The 17,490-nt window shown below is 40.7% G+C and overlaps 2 protein-coding genes across 7 annotated transcripts in view; one reads left to right on the top strand and one right to left on the bottom strand.

Annotated features, from left to right (window-relative positions):
* The window catches only part of ABITRAM (actin binding transcription modulator), a 31,883-nt gene extending 15,454 nt beyond the window's left edge, over positions 1-16,429 (top strand). Inside the window, exons 4-6 of one of the 3 annotated variants that reach the window (XM_037893400.2) lie at positions 1,014-1,090; positions 1,165-1,234; positions 16,036-16,429. In XM_037893400.2, the coding sequence (XP_037749328.1) occupies positions 1,014-1,090; positions 1,165-1,234; positions 16,036-16,101 (213 nt within the window). In that variant the 3' untranslated portion in view covers positions 16,102-16,429. Of the gene's footprint in view, positions 1-1,013; positions 1,091-1,164; positions 1,235-1,309; positions 1,690-16,035 lie in introns of those variants that run through there. The other 2 variants (XM_037893399.2, XM_043540317.1) reach the window with 2 other exon arrangements.
* The window catches only part of CTNNAL1 (catenin alpha like 1), a 131,003-nt gene continuing 114,919 nt past the window's right edge, over positions 1,407-17,490 (bottom strand). For all 4 annotated transcript variants that reach the window (XM_037893398.2, XM_043540314.1, XM_043540315.1 and 1 more), the window contains 7 exons: positions 11,216-11,266; positions 10,958-11,112; positions 7,650-7,698; positions 6,303-6,359; positions 6,021-6,140; positions 3,263-3,346; positions 1,407-3,184 (listed from right to left, as the gene is read on the bottom strand). In XM_037893398.2, the coding sequence (XP_037749326.1) occupies positions 3,023-3,184; positions 3,263-3,346; positions 6,021-6,140; positions 6,303-6,359; positions 7,650-7,698; positions 10,958-11,112; positions 11,216-11,266 (678 nt within the window). In that variant the 3' untranslated portion in view covers positions 1,407-3,022. The remainder of the gene's footprint in view (positions 3,185-3,262; positions 3,347-6,020; positions 6,141-6,302; positions 6,360-7,649; positions 7,699-10,957; positions 11,113-11,215; positions 11,267-17,490) is intronic.

Below are 17,490 nucleotides of genomic sequence, written 5' to 3'. Positions count from 1 at the left end.
ATACTGTTACAATACCAGTGCTAGGGTTGTCTAAAGTAGTTTGTCCATGCTGGTGTTAAGTGGTGGAAAATGTCAAACTTTCCCTACGGTATATAGGGCTTAAAGGTGTAATGTCTTTTTTATTTTAAAAAAACTAGATCTCAAACATTAAAAGCCTCCTCAGAGATGTCAAGGACTTAATGGACATGAAAACTGCCCTTTTGTTGAAAATATATATGGCAAGCTTATGGGTTGTCTAAAAACAGTCACATTGAAATTACACCTTTAGTTAAACCAGTGCAAAAGGTAGTGTGGATACTCATTTCAATTTAGCTTATGTTGATTTAGAACCAGAGTTTGAGCTAAACCGATTTTGGTTTAAGTAAGCTGTTAGAGATGTGTGTAGATACCTCCTGAGGGCTGGTCTACACCCAAAGAACAACAAAATAAACGTCTTTATTTTAGGGCTTGTCTACATTACCAGCGGGGGTCGATTTATCAACTGCCGAGCGCTCTCCTGTCGACTCCGGTACTCCACCAAGGCAAGAGGCGCAGGCGGAGTCGACGGGAGAGCGTCAGCTGTCAACTTTCCGCAGTAAAGACACCATGATAAGTAGATCTAAGTACATCAACTTTACCTACATTATTCGCATAGCTGAAGTTGCATAATTTAGATAGACTTCCCCTCCCAGCCCCCAGTGTGGACCAGGCCTTAATATAAGACTGTCTTATTTTCATGTAAATGTCCACGCACACTTATTTCAGTTCATTTACACTGTTAAAAAGAAATCCTTAGGGGTATATTTGGTTCCTGCATTGTGGATAACAACGTCAGTTACTTTTAGTCATGTGAAAAATTTAGAAAAAGATAAAACTGTGAGACCAAAAGTCTTTTAAAACAATCTTGGAACATGTGACTACTTTGTACTGCTGATTGTAACACGGTTCAGAATTTTCTCTCAATATGCTAGGAAGGCCACACGTGAAAAAAACAAACTTCTTACAGTCATAAGAATTCTTTGTTTCACATGCAGGGTGCTCAGTTTCTAACAGAACTTGCCCCTCTGTGCAGAATATCTTGTTCAGATGGAGAAGAATATACTATATATAGGTAAGTAATTTTTTTTTTTTTTTGGTATTTTGATTACAAAGCATGGTTTTACTAACACTGAAACCTCTTTGCAGTTGTATAAGAGGGCGGTTGATGGAAGTTAATGAAAACATTCTGGATAATCCAGCTATTCTACAAGAAAAGGTAAGAATTTTGCTTACATTGAGTTTTTTTTCCTTTTTATTCCTGTGCTATATATATCATGGTCTTATTTTCTAGCCATCTACTGAGGGATACATTGCAGTTGTACTACCCAAATTTGAAGAAAGTAAGACCATAACTCAAGGACTTCTGACACAGAAGGAATATGAAGAAGTTTTGTTGAAACGTTTTAATTCCACTTCATGAAGCTCTATATTTAACTGAATACATAAATGTCTGAACTACACTGTGAGTAGCTTCAGAATTAAGTATTGCATAGATAACACTTGTAATCATCTACTTCCAGTATATCCCATAGTTGTAACATGAAAGAGTTGTAAAATTGTACAGACTTAATGTAGGGGACTGGAAATTAGTTGTTTGTTGTTTTTTAAACAAGTGATCAGTAAACAGTCATCATTTTATTTCATACAGAAATAAACAGTTTAAACATTTAAGTCTTCTGCATCTTTTTGACAGGTGCAGTGTAGAAAAATAACTATCTTTCTAGTGCTTAATGTCATAAGCAAAAAACCTTAGTTTCACCTAAGTCATCTTACACAGATAGACAAATGAAAACCATTTCTGACTGATCAAGATTAATCCCCAATCCCTAGTGTTGAGGATTTCAGCTGTTTCTTCTTTGGTGCTGCAAAGCCAGCATCCCCATTGTGATGTCTATTACCAGCGAAGGACACACACAGAGCTACTGGTGAGACGACGATGCCCCACAAGAATTAAATACCCTTAAGACCTGAATCCCTTAGAGTACTCTGTTCTCAAAGTAGTAAAACAAGGAAAAAAACCCTACGTTTTAAAGAAACAATAAAACAAAGACTAATGATATACAAGGCCAACAAAATAAGGTATGGCATCTGTACAAAGAGCAAACAGGCATCTCCAACGTTAAATGTATATTTCACTTGTGGTTAGAGTATAGTGGCTTGGAATCAAATAATGCCCTTTGTACAACAATTGGTCATAATTGCTATCAGAATATCTTTTCTAAGCGTTCTAAATCTTGCACTGTAAAAATCTACTTTATGAAACTTAAATATGCCATACATTCTAAATGAAGATTTCAGTAGTTTCACATGCATTTCAAATCCTACTCTAAGTTTTGATGATAAATCAAAAGCAGCAGTAAGATCAGCTATTTATCACTAAAACAAAGAGAATTCTTAAGTATTCACTGGAAATATAAAATGTGTCTGGAGGATGAACACATCATTAGTTCAGACTGACAGCAGTAAAATTAAATTATTTAAATCAAACTAGCCTAAAAAAATTGGCATGTGTATTGCAAACCAGCAGGAGGCTTTTGTTCATTGCAGAAGTATCTCATAGTTAAGACAGCAACATTCAGTGCTTGAGGCCAGAGCCTTCCAGATTATCTTCTGGATATTGGCCAACAATGAGACTGACAAACTTCCACAGTAGTAGTATATGCAGCACATATCCTCAAACTATCCAGTTTCTCTGCATAAATGTCCATCAGCAGCATCTTTGGGTGAAACTTCCATTAAGATGTTCACAAGTGTTAGTTACAAAAATAACAGCATTAATGTTGAGCAAAGGAGACACATTCACATTATAAAAATACAGAACAGTTAAAAACTGACCGATGATGCAACTGTTACTGTTAAGTACCAGGACATCTATTAGATGTGAGAAGGTCACAACAGCTTTAATTCAAATAACCTGCTTTATCTTTCACAAAAGAAAGCAACTTTGAAACTTGAGCCAGTTTGTAGTTTCCACATGAAATTCTTCCATTCCTAAATACTACTACTATTTGCTCTCTAAAAATGTCAGATTTGCTACATGATGTTCCAACGATTTTATTCCAAAGGCATCAGTTTTCCCTTCCATACTGTCGTCATTTGTATTTGTTTGTAATCTGTTCTCTCTCCATGGATGAGGTGATTTAAGCCAGCCATTTCCAGTTCCACACTGTAGAAACAAAACAAAAAGCAGAGAAGCAGGATTGTTTTATTTTTTCTCATTGCTGCAAATGGATCATTAACTCACCTTTTTCAGTAGCTTGCAACTGAGTGGGAGAACTTGGGATAATATGGTCATCACACCTTTTGTTTTCCGAATGCATGTGTCAACCTAAAACAGAATTCATGTAAAAATCATAATTAGATGAGACTATCACATGCTGACCCTTTAAGGAACAGTTTCTTCACACTTTTATGAAATGTATCTGTGTGGCACAGACTCAGCTTGAATTATTAATAGTATTTGTCCTTTGACATTTTCCCTGTTCTGTATTGGAAAATGAAGTGTTAGTTGTCTTCTACTTCCTCCAGAAAGAACAATTTATTTGCAAGAGGGATCTGACAATCCAATCTATGGAGGTAGAGGTTTTACCTTCTTTCACAAAACAAGGAAGGACCAATCAGAATTCAGAACTTTCCAGTACCATCCAGGATATACTAGTTCTCTTGAATTCCTCATCTGGATTTTTTATTAACACTTGAAGGATGCAATTTAAGGCGACAGCTGTTTTCAGTAATTCCACATTAGCCTACAGATAGCATCTGTCTTATAATAACTGGTAAGGGTATGCACTGAACACCAAGACTGCAGTTCTATGTCACTAATATATTCTCTTTCTGAGAGCATGAGAGAACAGTTACTTAGCTGTGGATACTTCTAAATGTGTTGTCCACACAACTTCCATTGTTGGCATACTTATGCCTGACATTGGATTATTTTGAATAGCAGTATCCATTCAGACCACGCCTGTGCCTTCTTGGTTCCCATAGCGCATGACATAAAGAGTAGGGAAAAGACGACAGGATATGGAATCTGTGTGGGTAACACATCTCAAAGATGCACAGGAATTGTAAGTAACCATTCTTTCTTCAAATGATTTTCTACACAAATTCCATGCGTGGTAATCAACAGGCAGTTATCCAGCAGGTAGGTGAGCAGAAGCCTTCTTGAACAGTGTTTGTAGGACAGCCCCGCCAAAACCAGCATCCAACATGAAAGCTTTCACCAGGAACAGTGAGTGGTAAATGTCTGGATTGAACTCCATATTGCTGGTTTGCATAACAGGGTATTACCTAAGCAGAGGTAACAAGAGCCTACTTAGCATGAAGGTAGTGTACAGAAGCAGAAGACTGTGTGGAAGAAAAGTTAAGCTCTTTTTAAAAGCTCGATTCACCCTCTTCTTCCATTTAGAGCCCAGAAATAGAATTGCCTCTAATGGGCAAATATATTTTTCTGGAATATTTCATAACAGTGAAATCCAAAGGATGGCATCATCCATTTGCAATTTATTAAGATCTGAATTTATCAGGAGGTTCCCACGATTCAGTCTCCCCAAGAGTTAGTCTTCATTGATGGCAGATGAAAGAAATAGCATTATCTTTTATCCTTTTCACAGTAAGTGGCATAATCTCATCACCTTTCAAAGTACAGAGAAAGAATTAAAGGGAAGCCATTTGGCAATTGTGTCCTATTTTTCCATAACAGACTGACAAGAACTATAGGGGAAACTTTTAGGACAACAATGATTTGCTAAATCAACACTGGTTGTGTTTATAGCATAAGGATGCATAACTGACCTATTATTTACGTAGGAATTGCTACCTAAGGCTCTAGAGTCAATGTGAGCCAGATTAATTCAAGTTTCCAGAGGAATATTGCTCAGAGAAGTTTATGGAGCCAAGAACTGTCTTAAGCCTTGAGACAGGGGAATGAAAAACTTGGCTTCCCAATATTTCTTAAGGAGGGGAGGGATAGCTCAGTGGTTTGAGCACTGGCCTGCTAAACCCAGGGTTGTGAGTTCAATCTTTGAGGGGGTCATTTAGGGATCTGGGACAAAAATTGGGGATTGGTCCAGCTTTGAGCAGGGGGTTGGACTAGATGACCTCCTGAGGTCCCTTCCAACCCTGATAGTCTATGATTCCTTTGCGTAGCACCTGACTTTCTAAGACCATGTCCACACTGGCAATGTAGCTGGAGCAGGGCAAATCTCAAACATAAACAAGGACAGCCACAATTTTCAGGTAGAGCTTACCCCAGTTTCAAGCAGAGATAAGTTCCATTTGTACAAATCTTGACTTTGTCCATACTTATTGTTTGGAACAATTCAGGTACATCAATGGCTGTCCACTGATATCTAGAATTGAAGCCAATTCCCAGTGTGGATAAAGCCTAACGATAGGAGAGCACCCAAGCATCAATGACAGCCTTCACTGCTAGTGAGGAAAAACACTGGTAGAAATGACAGTGCAATGAAACCACCACCTACAGGAACACTGAAAGCAAGAGGTACTGTATCTTTCCTGAAGAAATTCTTCTCCTCTGGACATGTCTGAAACTGAAGCGAACAGTTCAGAGTACAGTTAACAAGTGGGTCAAATCTCCAGAGCCAGTAGATAGAACGGCTTCTTCGAAAGAGGAGGAGTTCTTCTGCTCCTCTATATTTTGGCTATTCTATATCATTTTTTAAAAACACGTTTAAATTTTAAACAGAATATTCTTGTTAGGAAAGGGGAGTAACTTCTGCTGTTCATTCTGGGCAAGACAGCACAACTGAGGCATTAGTGGGACAGAGCTCATATCCTTGTGTGGGGAATCAGAAAGTTCCGCGTTTTCATCACCACTCACGACTGTTTTGTGATAAAAGAAAAAATCCTACTAGAATGGACCAGATTTAAATCAGCAGTTCTGTTTTTTGTGCAAACAGCTGAAGTAGGCAAGTAAATGAGATTTCCAAACAAGGCTTGGATGCTTCTCCTAAAACTTTTTTTTTTTTTTAAAATCTTACCTTTGTAAACGTAGCATTTTTCCCCTGAACGGTGGTTTTAGCTGTTATCTGAAGCTGCTGGCACACAGGGATCAGCTTGTCAATCTCCAACAAAAGCAAAGGTGTGTCATCGTCTTCTAGCTGAAATGCATTTTAAGATGTTAAAACCATTCAGCGTTACAATCACAGAACATATATGTAAGTTACAAGGAAAACCAGTGACCCCAAGCTTCCAGGCAAACACAAGTGTAATAAAGTGGGGAAGTAAATAATCACTTGTACCATTTGTTAGTCATACATTACCTGATTAGAAAAGGCAGTAAGAACTGAAGCAAGCTTTATGCCCTCTGTAGCAAAAACCTGAAACAAAAAAGTTATTCAGAGTTGTTTATTTTGCAAATACATTGGATAGTTCAAGAACAATAGACCAGTGGCTTATTTTCAATAGAATTATAAAATAAATCAATTGGAATATAAATATTGTACTGACATTTCCGTGTACACATTTTAGTTTATACTGACTTTGCTAGTGCTTTTTATGCAGCCTGTTGTAAAGCTAGGCAAATATCTACATGAGCTGATGTACCTACAGGGGTACACATACACCTGGTTGAGAACCATTGCAACAGACTACTACTTAGTATTACAACAAAGTAATGTGCTAGTAAATTAAAGGCAGAGGGAAATATTTCTTTGCCATGCTCTGGAAACATTTAAAATTATATACATCTGCCTGCATTTTTAGGCAATTTTGAAATTACACGATACAGGACAAAATGACATTTTCTCAGATAAAAAAATTGCTTTCCCTGCACAGATTCAGCACATGGATGCAGAGTGATGAGGTTTCATTTTCACTGAGTGGTTCCCAAATTTTCTTTGTTGAAGTCCCTTGCAAGGATTTGGTCCATGGATGCCTCCTGGTGCTCCTTTGTTTCCATGTATTGCCCTAAGAGTTGCCACTACTACCCACTCATCCTCCATCTCCAAAATTCATTTTCTATCCCATGTCCTTTTATGCTATGTTCTCTTGCATTCCTTCTTGTCTTTTCTATTATTTAAATTCTTTTGCTTTCCCCCTTCCTCCTGCTCAAAAGGCGGCTGCATGCTGCTCAGGGAAGGATGGAACATCAGTTACAACTGAGCTGAGTGGCACACAGCAGAGAAATCTATGCCCGAGCCTGTAGAAAGCGAAGGGGCCTTTTAAGGAGCCACCATAGCAGCAGCACACATTTGGTCCGTGAGTGTATGTAGGATCTGAGTCGTACAATCTTCCCTATGCTTCCTTGGGATTAATCTGGTATCTCAGACTATTAAGATTCAATAAACAAGAGTCCCTTCGCAAACTGATTTGTACAGAAATTTTACACCTTTCTCAAACTAATATCCAAATTACAGAACATCAAAGCTTGATGAGCACTGTCTTAATATTTTAATAGTAGCCCCTCAAACTAATTCCTGGAATGCAGGTATGCTGACTTTCAGGAAAAATACTACCTTAGTTATGGGGTGTCTGGGAATTTTTAATGCTAAGGACCTCAACTGCAGAGCTTTAAATTGCTCTGTAATTCAGATACAAGAATAACACAAACTGGCCATTAACAGCATCTTAGACAGTTTACTAATCCCTTTTTCCTCAATATAAATTACCTCTGCTTGGTGAAATAAATCCTGGGTAGTCTTCAGCAGCCCTTCTCCTCTGAAAGAGACAATAACAGAATTAATACCATGTACAGCTGGTGATTGCTTAGTCTGTTCCCTTGTTTTTTACATAATATGGTTTATATGCTTTTTCTCCTCCTAGAACTTCACCAAATGTAGCCATTATATACAGCCAGTCTGCTTATCTGAACAGAGGACTGGAAGGAACATCCAAGGTCACAGAATCTAGTCCCCTGCTATCAGAGGCAACCCCCATTTCACAAATGATCCAATTCCATCTTAAAACCAGTTAGGTTGTTTGCCCCTGCTACTCCTATTGCGAAGCTGTTCCAGAACCTCACTTCTCTAATGGTCAGAAACATTCTAATTTCCAGCTCAAATTTATTCACCAACAGTTTATATCTATTTTTTCTTGTGCCAACATTGTCCTTTAGCTTTAAAAGCTCTTCACCCTCCCTGGTATTTACCTCTCTGATATATATCCCTCAGCATATAGCAGAAATTCTTGTTATAAATCCCTAAGTGCATGACCTTGCACTTTGCACTATTAAATCTCATGTCATTTCTATTACTCCAGTCCTCAAGGTCATCCTCTTCTTCCTGTGAAATATTCCAGTCCTCCTCTGTATTGATGATGCCTCCCAACTTTGTATCATCAGATTTTATGAGCACCCTCCTTTCTGTGTCAATGTCCCCAGAGCAAACCTTGAACTTCACTAGGAACCTCCTTTCCAGACAGATAGTTCCAATTTCAGCACAACCTATTGACATTTCCCCTATAGCCAGTCAATCACACCCTTAATTCTTAAACTAATCCCTATCTTCTCCAGTTTAACTATTAATTTCCCCTGTGGTACTGTATCAAATGGTTGAGTGAGGTCCAGACAGATTAGATCCAACATTTCTCTGGTCTAAAAAAAATCCAACACAAAACACCAAAAATCAGTTCTTATTAAAAAAAAAACTTATCGCATTAGTCTTGCACAATTTACCTTTGGTAAACCCATTTTCCATTTACCTCCGTGTCTTGTTCTGAGGTCTTACATACTGTTGGGGTCAGATTAATGAGTCTGTAGTTGTCCGGATAACTTTTTCTCTTTCTTAAATATAGGTACTATGCCTGCTATTCTCTAGTCATATGGTTGGACAGATTAAAAATCCTTGTCACTGGACTTGTAATTTCATGTGTCAGTTCTTTTAGTATTCCGGGAGAGAAGTCATCACATCCCCCTACCCTGTATGCATTAAGCTCTTTGGGTTTTGCTTTCACAGTGGATGTAGTAATTTCCATTTCTATACACTCCTTCCCATTAGCTGTCATGCTTTTGCCCTGTTATGGTGAGAGGCACTGGTCACTGCTCTGATCACAAACCTGAGACTGGGAGCTTGTCTACACTACGCAGCTTCTAGCGACAAGGCTCTTTTGCGGTACTTCCAGCCTGGAGAGCGCTCCTGCCGACAAAGCTGCATTTACACTGCTGCTTGCGTCGGCAAAACTTGTGTCTTTCGCAGGTTTTTTTTTTCCTTTTCTTTTTAAGTACCCGCGAAAGACAAAGGTTTTGGTGACAACTGTGCAGTGTAGACAGTACCCTGGGTATGAACACGGCTTTCAAGTAATGTAACTGTTAGGTTGAGTTATCAGAAGTCCTCTCCCACCTAAAACAAAAGGGGGTTGTGAACCCACGCAAGAGTTTGCACTAAGTGGGCAGAAGGGTTTTGCTGAGATATGTAGGTGTGGGCAGACCACACACACACACACACACACACACAAAATAAACAGAACACAGAGAGAGGCAGATGCAAACAGTTGCAGATTACAGTATGACCAGAGGAAAAAAGCTAGCAAGAGCACTTTTGTGTCTGGTGTTGGCTAAAGAGGCCTGGGGCTGTAAACTAAGAAAAGCCTCCTGCATTCAGAGAAGCAGGACTTTGTACATTCCTTATAAACAAACAAGTTTTCATCAAAGAAAATACCAGACCATCAATTTCTAATGTCAACTGGAACATCTCCAAGATCTCTGAAATTTGATTAGGCCCTCAGATAGAAAAGGGGCAACAGCCCCCAAGATCTGTATTGTAATCCTTACTGAAAATTAAGGCAAAGTATACATTTAGTTTCATTATCCTTGATTTCTACCCCATCCTCACAGCACAGCGGCTGTACATCTTTTCTTGTTCTCTATTTATTTACACAGTTAAAGAATCTTTTACTATTTGTTTTAATTTCCTTTGTTTCAATTTGATTTGCTTCAAGTAAATATTCTATTATATAGATAAAACCTCCAATAATGAACATTAAAGCTACACATTTAAACAAAGTCAGGGAAAGCAAATATTAAAAGGTTCTTGAAATGTTAACCTGCCCACACTGTACAAAATTTATATTTTCAATATCCTAACCAGTTGTCATTTTCTGTCAGTTATGACCTTTCAGATTTTTTCAGTCTAACGCCAATCTTTTTTCCCCCCACCCACGTGGGGGAGATGATTACATATAAAGTGATATTTAAATGTAAAGTCTGAAGGGATTTTTCTGTCATTTGTGTTTACTGGTGATCAAAATGTAGGTCATAAGATGCTGAAGTAGTTGTTTTTTCATTCTTCAATCATTTCAATAGTTGCAAGGGTTTTTCCTCATATTAAAAATCAGAATGAAAAAAATCACATCTGGACAGACCTCTCTGTGCAGAATGACATTTTTTCAGGAAGTTACAAACACTGAAAAATGGGGTTATGATGAAAGACCTGCTGCAACCTTAATTGCAGCTTTCAAGATTTTGAAAAATAGAATGTAGCTACCTTTTTTTCTAAGTTAAAGGAGGATTAACCTTAACATGTGACTTTTTTGCTTTTAAAAATTGTTACAAAAATTACATTTGAATAATGTCAATTTTTAAAAAAAAAAAAACATAAGCATTGACGTTTTCAAAGCTGATGAAGGGAGTGAGTCCAACAGTTACTGTCTGCCTTTCAAATGGGAGTTCTGTGACTAAGTCTCTTGGTCAGCTTTGAAAATTTCAGTGTATGTTTATTTTAAAAAAAATCTCTCTTTCACAGAAGATCCTAAAAAGAGCTGCTTGCCAACACAATTATGTCCAGCACTTAGAAAAGCTTACCAAGCTGTTTATTGATGAAGTATTATAGGCTAGAATATAAAATCAGGAGGCATATGGATGAAACTCAATTATAGTTCCCTATAAAATGTTCTGCTTTCTCAATAAAGCCAAAACCTGTCTCTGGTTCCGTAAGTCCTACAAATACTTTTTTTCTTTTTAAACTGTATTCAGAGTAATTACCTGGTAAATAAGTACATGGAGTGGGCCATGCTGGATATACTTTGTCCATGGTGCACAATCTCATTCTCCTGGTCCTCCCATTTCTCAGTCTCAGAGTCTACATCAGAGGTGAGCAAATGCAGTTCTAATCCAAGTTTTCCAAGTTTTGCTTGTTCCTGTACATGATAAACTTACTGCATTTTTTCCATTCACTACATTCTTTATACAAATTAACAAATAATTAAAAGGTTCAATACTAAATAGAGGGAAGAATCTTACCTCAGTATCAAGTTTGACTGGCTTTAATGCTTTCAGATTTGCATTATGCTTCTGTTTCAAACAAAAAATAATTGGAAGAAAAAGATTTATAAAAGGTATAGGCAGTCAATTTAGTAACAAGTCACGGAGTAAAATATAAGGTCATCTTTAGAAGTACTTTGCAGAATGGGATTTTATTAACTAAGACAGAGGCCTACGTGCTCCATATGAGAGGTTTTTCTGTGTAAGGAACAGCACACTGTTTCCTGCTTGGGGTTTCTTCTGAAACATTCCTTGTGGAATGTGGGAGTGGGATTTGTGTCCAAGGAAATGCCATGAGGTTCTGCCCCTGAGACTTCCGAAGATTCACCCAGATTCACCTCATAGCCCCCCTCCTGCATGGCAGCATGACCCGCTCAGAAGCTAAGTGGTCCTTGCGGATAGCTGCATCCCCCCCGCCCCCTTTTTTTAATTGCCTCTCGGGTGATTTTGAAGCTATAGAGAGGAGCTACCTACTGGTTCAGTCATCATCAGCTCCTTGTCAGGTTTCCAACCTGAAATCCACATAAACCCAGGAGGGGCATGCTGCTTCCTGTGGCTGCTGCTCCTCCTCCTGTGCCACTCAGATCCTGATTGACTGTAATGGCTGGAGGCCAACGCAGGCACATTCAGTGGAGCTGCTGCTTTTCTCATTCCATGGATTTCCTCTCTTTTATAAAGCAGTGGTTCTCAACCTTTCCAGACTGCTGTGCCTCTTTCAGGAGCCTGAAGCCCAAACCCCACCACCTGGGGCTGAGGCATGTAACTTAGCTTTGTGGGGCCTCCTGTGGCATGAGGACCCAGGCAATTGCCCTGCTTGTCACCCCCGAGACTGGGCCTGCACTTGCGACCCCCCTAAACCCATCCTGCGTCCATCAGGTTGAGAAATACTGATCTAGATGTGTTGACATACCCCCTGGCAGAGCTCTGCGTACCCCCAGGGGTAGGTGTATCCCTAGTTGAGAACCACTGTTGTAAAGCATCTAGGCACAATGCAGCCTCAATCCTGCTTGAGGTTTCTAGGCACTAATGGAATACTATTACTGATCTCCTGCCACAATTTGCCACTTGCTGTTATTTAACTTGCATGGAAGTTCCTGCCAAAGTTCCCAAAGGCTTATTGTAAACTTTATGAATGTCTATCCAAAACATACCTTCAGGGGGTCTTAGTTATAAAGAACTGATCTAATTCTGCAGATGTATTAGAAATGGGGGGGGCGGCCGGAGGGGGAATTGCACTGGCACCAAATGATCCACCAGAGAATTTACAAATTCATAGTACTGAATGTCATTTAAGTTTGTTTCATGTAATATATTTTATATGTACAGTGGATTCTGCTTCTTATCAATCTCTTGGTTCGCAGCAAAAAGTTGCCATTATCTGGAAGTTGCCAATAAGCAGCAGGCAGGCTTATGATGCTGCAGCCAGGGAATACGTTTTAACTGTGCCCTTTAACCATGTTACTGCTTTGCTGTGTCCAAGGTTGTAGCACAGTTGAAAAACACAGATCACACACAGTTAAAGCATTACCTATATTAAAGACAGAACCATGTTTTAACTCTAAAAGGAACCATAGTTGTGCAACTGAATTCTTTCCTGACATGGCTGTGGTAGTATAGAGATCCCTTACTGTATGAGGTATTTATGGCACTACATAACAGAATATGCTGCTTTCTCCCAATAAAGATATGTTATCTTAAAGACAATTGACACAAATGTGCAAACAGGAGAATAATACTTTGAACAGCAATTCTCACTTACGAATGACTTTCATTTCCTGTTACTGTTCCTCATTGGGGATTTTGCTGGCTTCAGTAACCTTACTGAAGTACCACCTTTGGGGACCCACCCCATCATCCAAGGATGAGCACAGAGAGATCTGCATATCTATATCAAGCACACACAAAAGCGTTCATACATTTTTGTAGATTTGGGCCCCAATATGCCATCCATAAGTACAGAAAAGAAAAAGTATCTTCATAAGATAATAGCAGAGTGGTGTGGTTTTGGTGTCAGTTTCAGAAAAGTTCCTCAACACTGATTTCTCCCTCTACAGCAGTGGGCAACCCGTGGCCCACAGGCCGCATGTGGTCCATCAGGGTAACCTGCTGGTGGGCCGTAAGACAGTTTGTTTACATTGACCGTCCGCAGGCACAGCTGCCTGCAGCTCCCAGTGGCCACGGTTCACTTTTCCCGGCCAATGGGAGCTGTGGGAAGCGGCGGCCAGCATGTCCCTACTTTGGTTTCATCCTTTATCAGGGCAGAAACATCAAAATCTCAGAATTCTTCATGAAGTGAAATACTCCAAAAGTATTTTGTTTCAACTTCATTGTTCTGATTTATTATAATTTGTCATGTATCTAAAAGTTTAAATGTTTTGACTTTTATATTACAATTAATAACAAAAGAAAAAGTTAAAAATAGAGGTTACTTCCCCGTAACTGGAACTTCTTCAAGATGTGTGGTCCCTAACTATTCTACATGCGTGCCATACACCCCAGTCCAAAAAGTCTAACAAGCAGTGTCCAATAGCCTGCATGTACTCAGTAGTTCTCCTCATGCTCCAGACCAAGCGTGTAAGAGGAAGTGCGGGCTGAAGCCTCTCCAGTTCCTCCTCCTATCGTGGATCGAGGAGGATCTGAAGCAGACGGGACAGAGGGTGGGGTAGTGGAGTACAGATAGGGACCACACATCTCGAAGAACTTCCAGTTACAGGTAAACCTCCATTTCTTCAAGTGCCAGCGCCTATGTGTATTCCACACCTGGGTGATTGACAAGTAGTGTTGAGACTGGGGGTGAGGGGTGTGTGTGAGAGGATGCCTGAATTAGCTCATAATGTTTTGTAAATGGAGCTCCAGGTAGCCACTCTGCATATGTCCAGAATTGGTACTTTATGCAGGGATGCTGTACAGGCAGCTTATGCACTTGTGGAAGCACATTTCCCTCTGCATGGGGTAATTCATAGCACATGATGATGTAACCAGAACTCAATTTAGAGATTCTCTGAGAGGATATAGCTTGTCCTAGAGTCCATTCCACTATAGCAAGAAATAGCCTAAATGATTTTCTGACAGGTGTGGTCCCCTGCAGGTAGAACGCTAAGGTATGTCTGAGGTTGAGGGAATGAAGTCACCTCTCCTTAGCAGAAGCATGGGGTTTCAGGAATAAAATACGTAAGCGGATAGTTTGGTTGATGTGGATTTCAGAAATAACCTTGAGGAAGAATTTAGGCTGTAGGTGAATGGAGAAAAACAGCATACGGTGGGTCTGCCAGGAGGGCTCCATCTCACTCACCCTTCTGGTTGAGGTAGTAGCAACTAGAAACATGACTTTCACGGACAGGTGTGACATGGAGCATGTTGTTCAGTGTTCAAATGGTGGCCTGGTGAGTGCTAACAGGATGAGGTTGAGGTCACATTCAGGTGTAGGTTTTACAACTGGCAGAAAGGTCTTACTAGGCTTTTCATAAACCTTGCTGTCAGGAAGGCACTGACCGCTTCAAGATGGACCCATGGTGAGCTAATGGAAGGACTTGAGTTTTTTAAAAACAGGAAATAATCTTAAACAACTAGGATATTTGGAGAAGTTGGAGGAGGCTGTTTATTCTGAGCCTAGGTAGACAAGTGTCTCCTTTTAGCTAGGTAGCAAGTTCTAAGTCTTTCCTACTTAGAGTAAGAATAGCTTGGCTTGGCGCTGAGCAAGAGTGTTCTCATTCTGATGCCTATCCAAAACACTAGGCCATGAGGTAGAGAGGGTATGGATTGGGGTGTCTGATTCTGCCCCGTTCCTGAATAAGGAGATCCAGGAAATAAGGAGATCCAGGAACGGGCAGATCCTGACAGGAGGATGGCTTGACATTCTCAGGAGCTACATGAACCAAAAGTATCTGGGCCAGTTGGGCATGAGAAGAATGACTCTGGCCCTGTCCTGAGGGATGTTTCTCAAGACCTGTGGTAACGGGAATGTGAGGAAAGGCATCTCTGAGATTGTCTGTCCATGACAACAGGAGAGCATCACCCTGGAAGCTGTGACCTATAGCTCCTCTGGAGAAGTACAAGTGAAGCTTCCTGTTCATTTGGGACGTGAAGAGATCCTACTGAAGTGTTCCCCACTGCGTGAATATCTAGCTCAGGACAGAGCGGAGTATCTCCCATGCATGGTCTGCAGAGAAGTGTCTGCTCAGGTTATCTGCTGGGAAGTTTTGGGCATTTGGAAGGTATGAGGCTGGAACAGTGATGTAGTTTGTGATGCACCAGTTCCAAAGCCTGACTGCTAGGAAAAGGGGAAGAAATCTTGCTCTACCCAGTTTGTTTATGTAAAACCATGGTGATGTTGTCAGTCATTACTTGGACATGAAGAGAATGAATGAGCGAGAGAAAAGCCCTGCATGCCAGGTGGACTGCTCTCAGTTTCAGCAAATGGATGTGCAGTCTGGCCTCCCAGGCGGTCCCGGTACCGGGTTCAACCTCCTGGTAAGAGAGATACTGACCATGATGAGAAAAGTCACTCTGGTGTTGATGAGATCCTGGTTTGGTGAGTAGACTGACTAGAGCAAGGCCAGTGGGCAGCGTAGAGAGTGAAGCCTGCTGAATGGTGTGTCATAAGTACAGGAGGCCATGTGGCCCGGAAGAGAAAGGCACATCCTGACCATAGTCCTTGGTCTGTGAGTGCTATCAGGTTGCTCATTAACTAAAATCTTTCCATGGGGAGGAAAGCTCTTGTTGCAATGGAGTCCAGTGTCACTCTGATAAAGTTCATCATCTGTGTGGGTGTTGAAAAAGACTTTTCTTTGTTTAAACAGACACCCAGCGCTTCTAGAAGATGTAGAAAGAACGAAGATGCTGATCTGAACTCATGGCTGCAATGAATTACTACGAGCCAATTGCTGAGATATGGGAAAACTGTGTAACCCTGACATCTCATTTGGGCTGCCACCACAAAGACGACCTCTGTAAATACTCTGGGTGCTGTTGCTAGTCCAAAGGGAAGGTCTCTGAACTGCAAATGTTCCTGACCCATTCAAAACCAAAAGGAACTTTCTGTGGGACAGATGGATATCTACATGGAAATAGGCATCCTTCATGTTGTTTGCCACAAACTACATTCCCTCCTGTAGAGAGCGGATTAGTGATGCTAGTGTAACCATCTTAAATTTGGCTTTCAAATAAAGATGCTCAGTTGTTGAAGGTCCAGAATGCGTCTCCACCCTCTGTCTTTTTGGGGGACTAAAAAATAAAGGGTATAGAACCCTCTTCCTTGATACTGAGATGGCACTTGTTCTATTACCTCTTGTAGGAGGAGGCAGTCCGCCTCCAAACACCTCATGAAAATGGTCCCTGAAGGGGGACCAGGAAGGGTTTTGTGAGGACGGGGGGAAGGGAAACTCTACAGAGTATGCTTGATGGATAATTTCTAATACCCAACTATCAAGAGAGAGTCCCAAGTTTGAGTGCAAAGTGAAAGGCAGCCCCCAAAGATAAGGAGGGGAGAATTAGAAGTGGGTGGCATCAGTAGGGGTGGGTGGATCTTGACTGAGGTATCAAAAGCATCCCTTAGTGGGTAGCTGGGAATGGTCAGAGGTTCCGGTAGTAGAGGGGGGCTGAAAAAATAGAGGCCCCTGAACCCTCTGCTTACGCAGGGGTTTGGCTGGATGCTTATGGCACAACATCTGTGGAGGGGGCAACCTTGGCTTATACACCTGCCTCTGGTGTTTTCTCCTCTGGACCAGGGTGTAAATTCCCAAGAAGCATAGTAATTGATGTTGAGTCTTTCATCTGATTTTCTGCTAAACAAATCTGACTTGTCGAAAGGCAAGTCCTGCATGGTGTACTGGACCTTCCTGAGGAGTGACGCCAAGACCCATGCCTCATGACTATACCAGTGGCCAAGCCTGTGGATGCAGTGTCCACAGCAGCTTGAATTCCCTTCTTTGCCCTTTTATGAAAGACTGAAATTGGGCTCCATCCTCAAGGAAAGCTTGTCCTTAAAGTTGGCCAGCTTGGAGTAATTGTTAAAATCATATTTTGCTAACAAGGCCCGATAGTTAGCAAAATGGAGTTGTAGGCTTGTAGAAGAAAAGTCCTTTTGTCCCCAAAGGTCCAACCTCTTTCAGCCCATGTCAGCTGGCGTGGTCTGGGATGCTGCAGTCTCTCTCTCTCTGTGGCTGTATGTACAACCACAGCATTGTTGCCAGGTGGAAGAAAAGAAATTCAGCCCCTTTGGCAGGGACAAAACAGTTTCTCAGCCCTCTTAGGCA

This window comes from Chelonia mydas, chromosome 2, assembly GCF_015237465.2.
Source record: "Chelonia mydas isolate rCheMyd1 chromosome 2, rCheMyd1.pri.v2, whole genome shotgun sequence".
Lineage (NCBI taxonomy): Eukaryota > Metazoa > Chordata > Testudines > Cheloniidae > Chelonia > Chelonia mydas.
The sequence above is the reverse complement of the archived record's forward strand: the minus strand, read 5'-3'. Positions and strand labels throughout refer to the sequence as shown.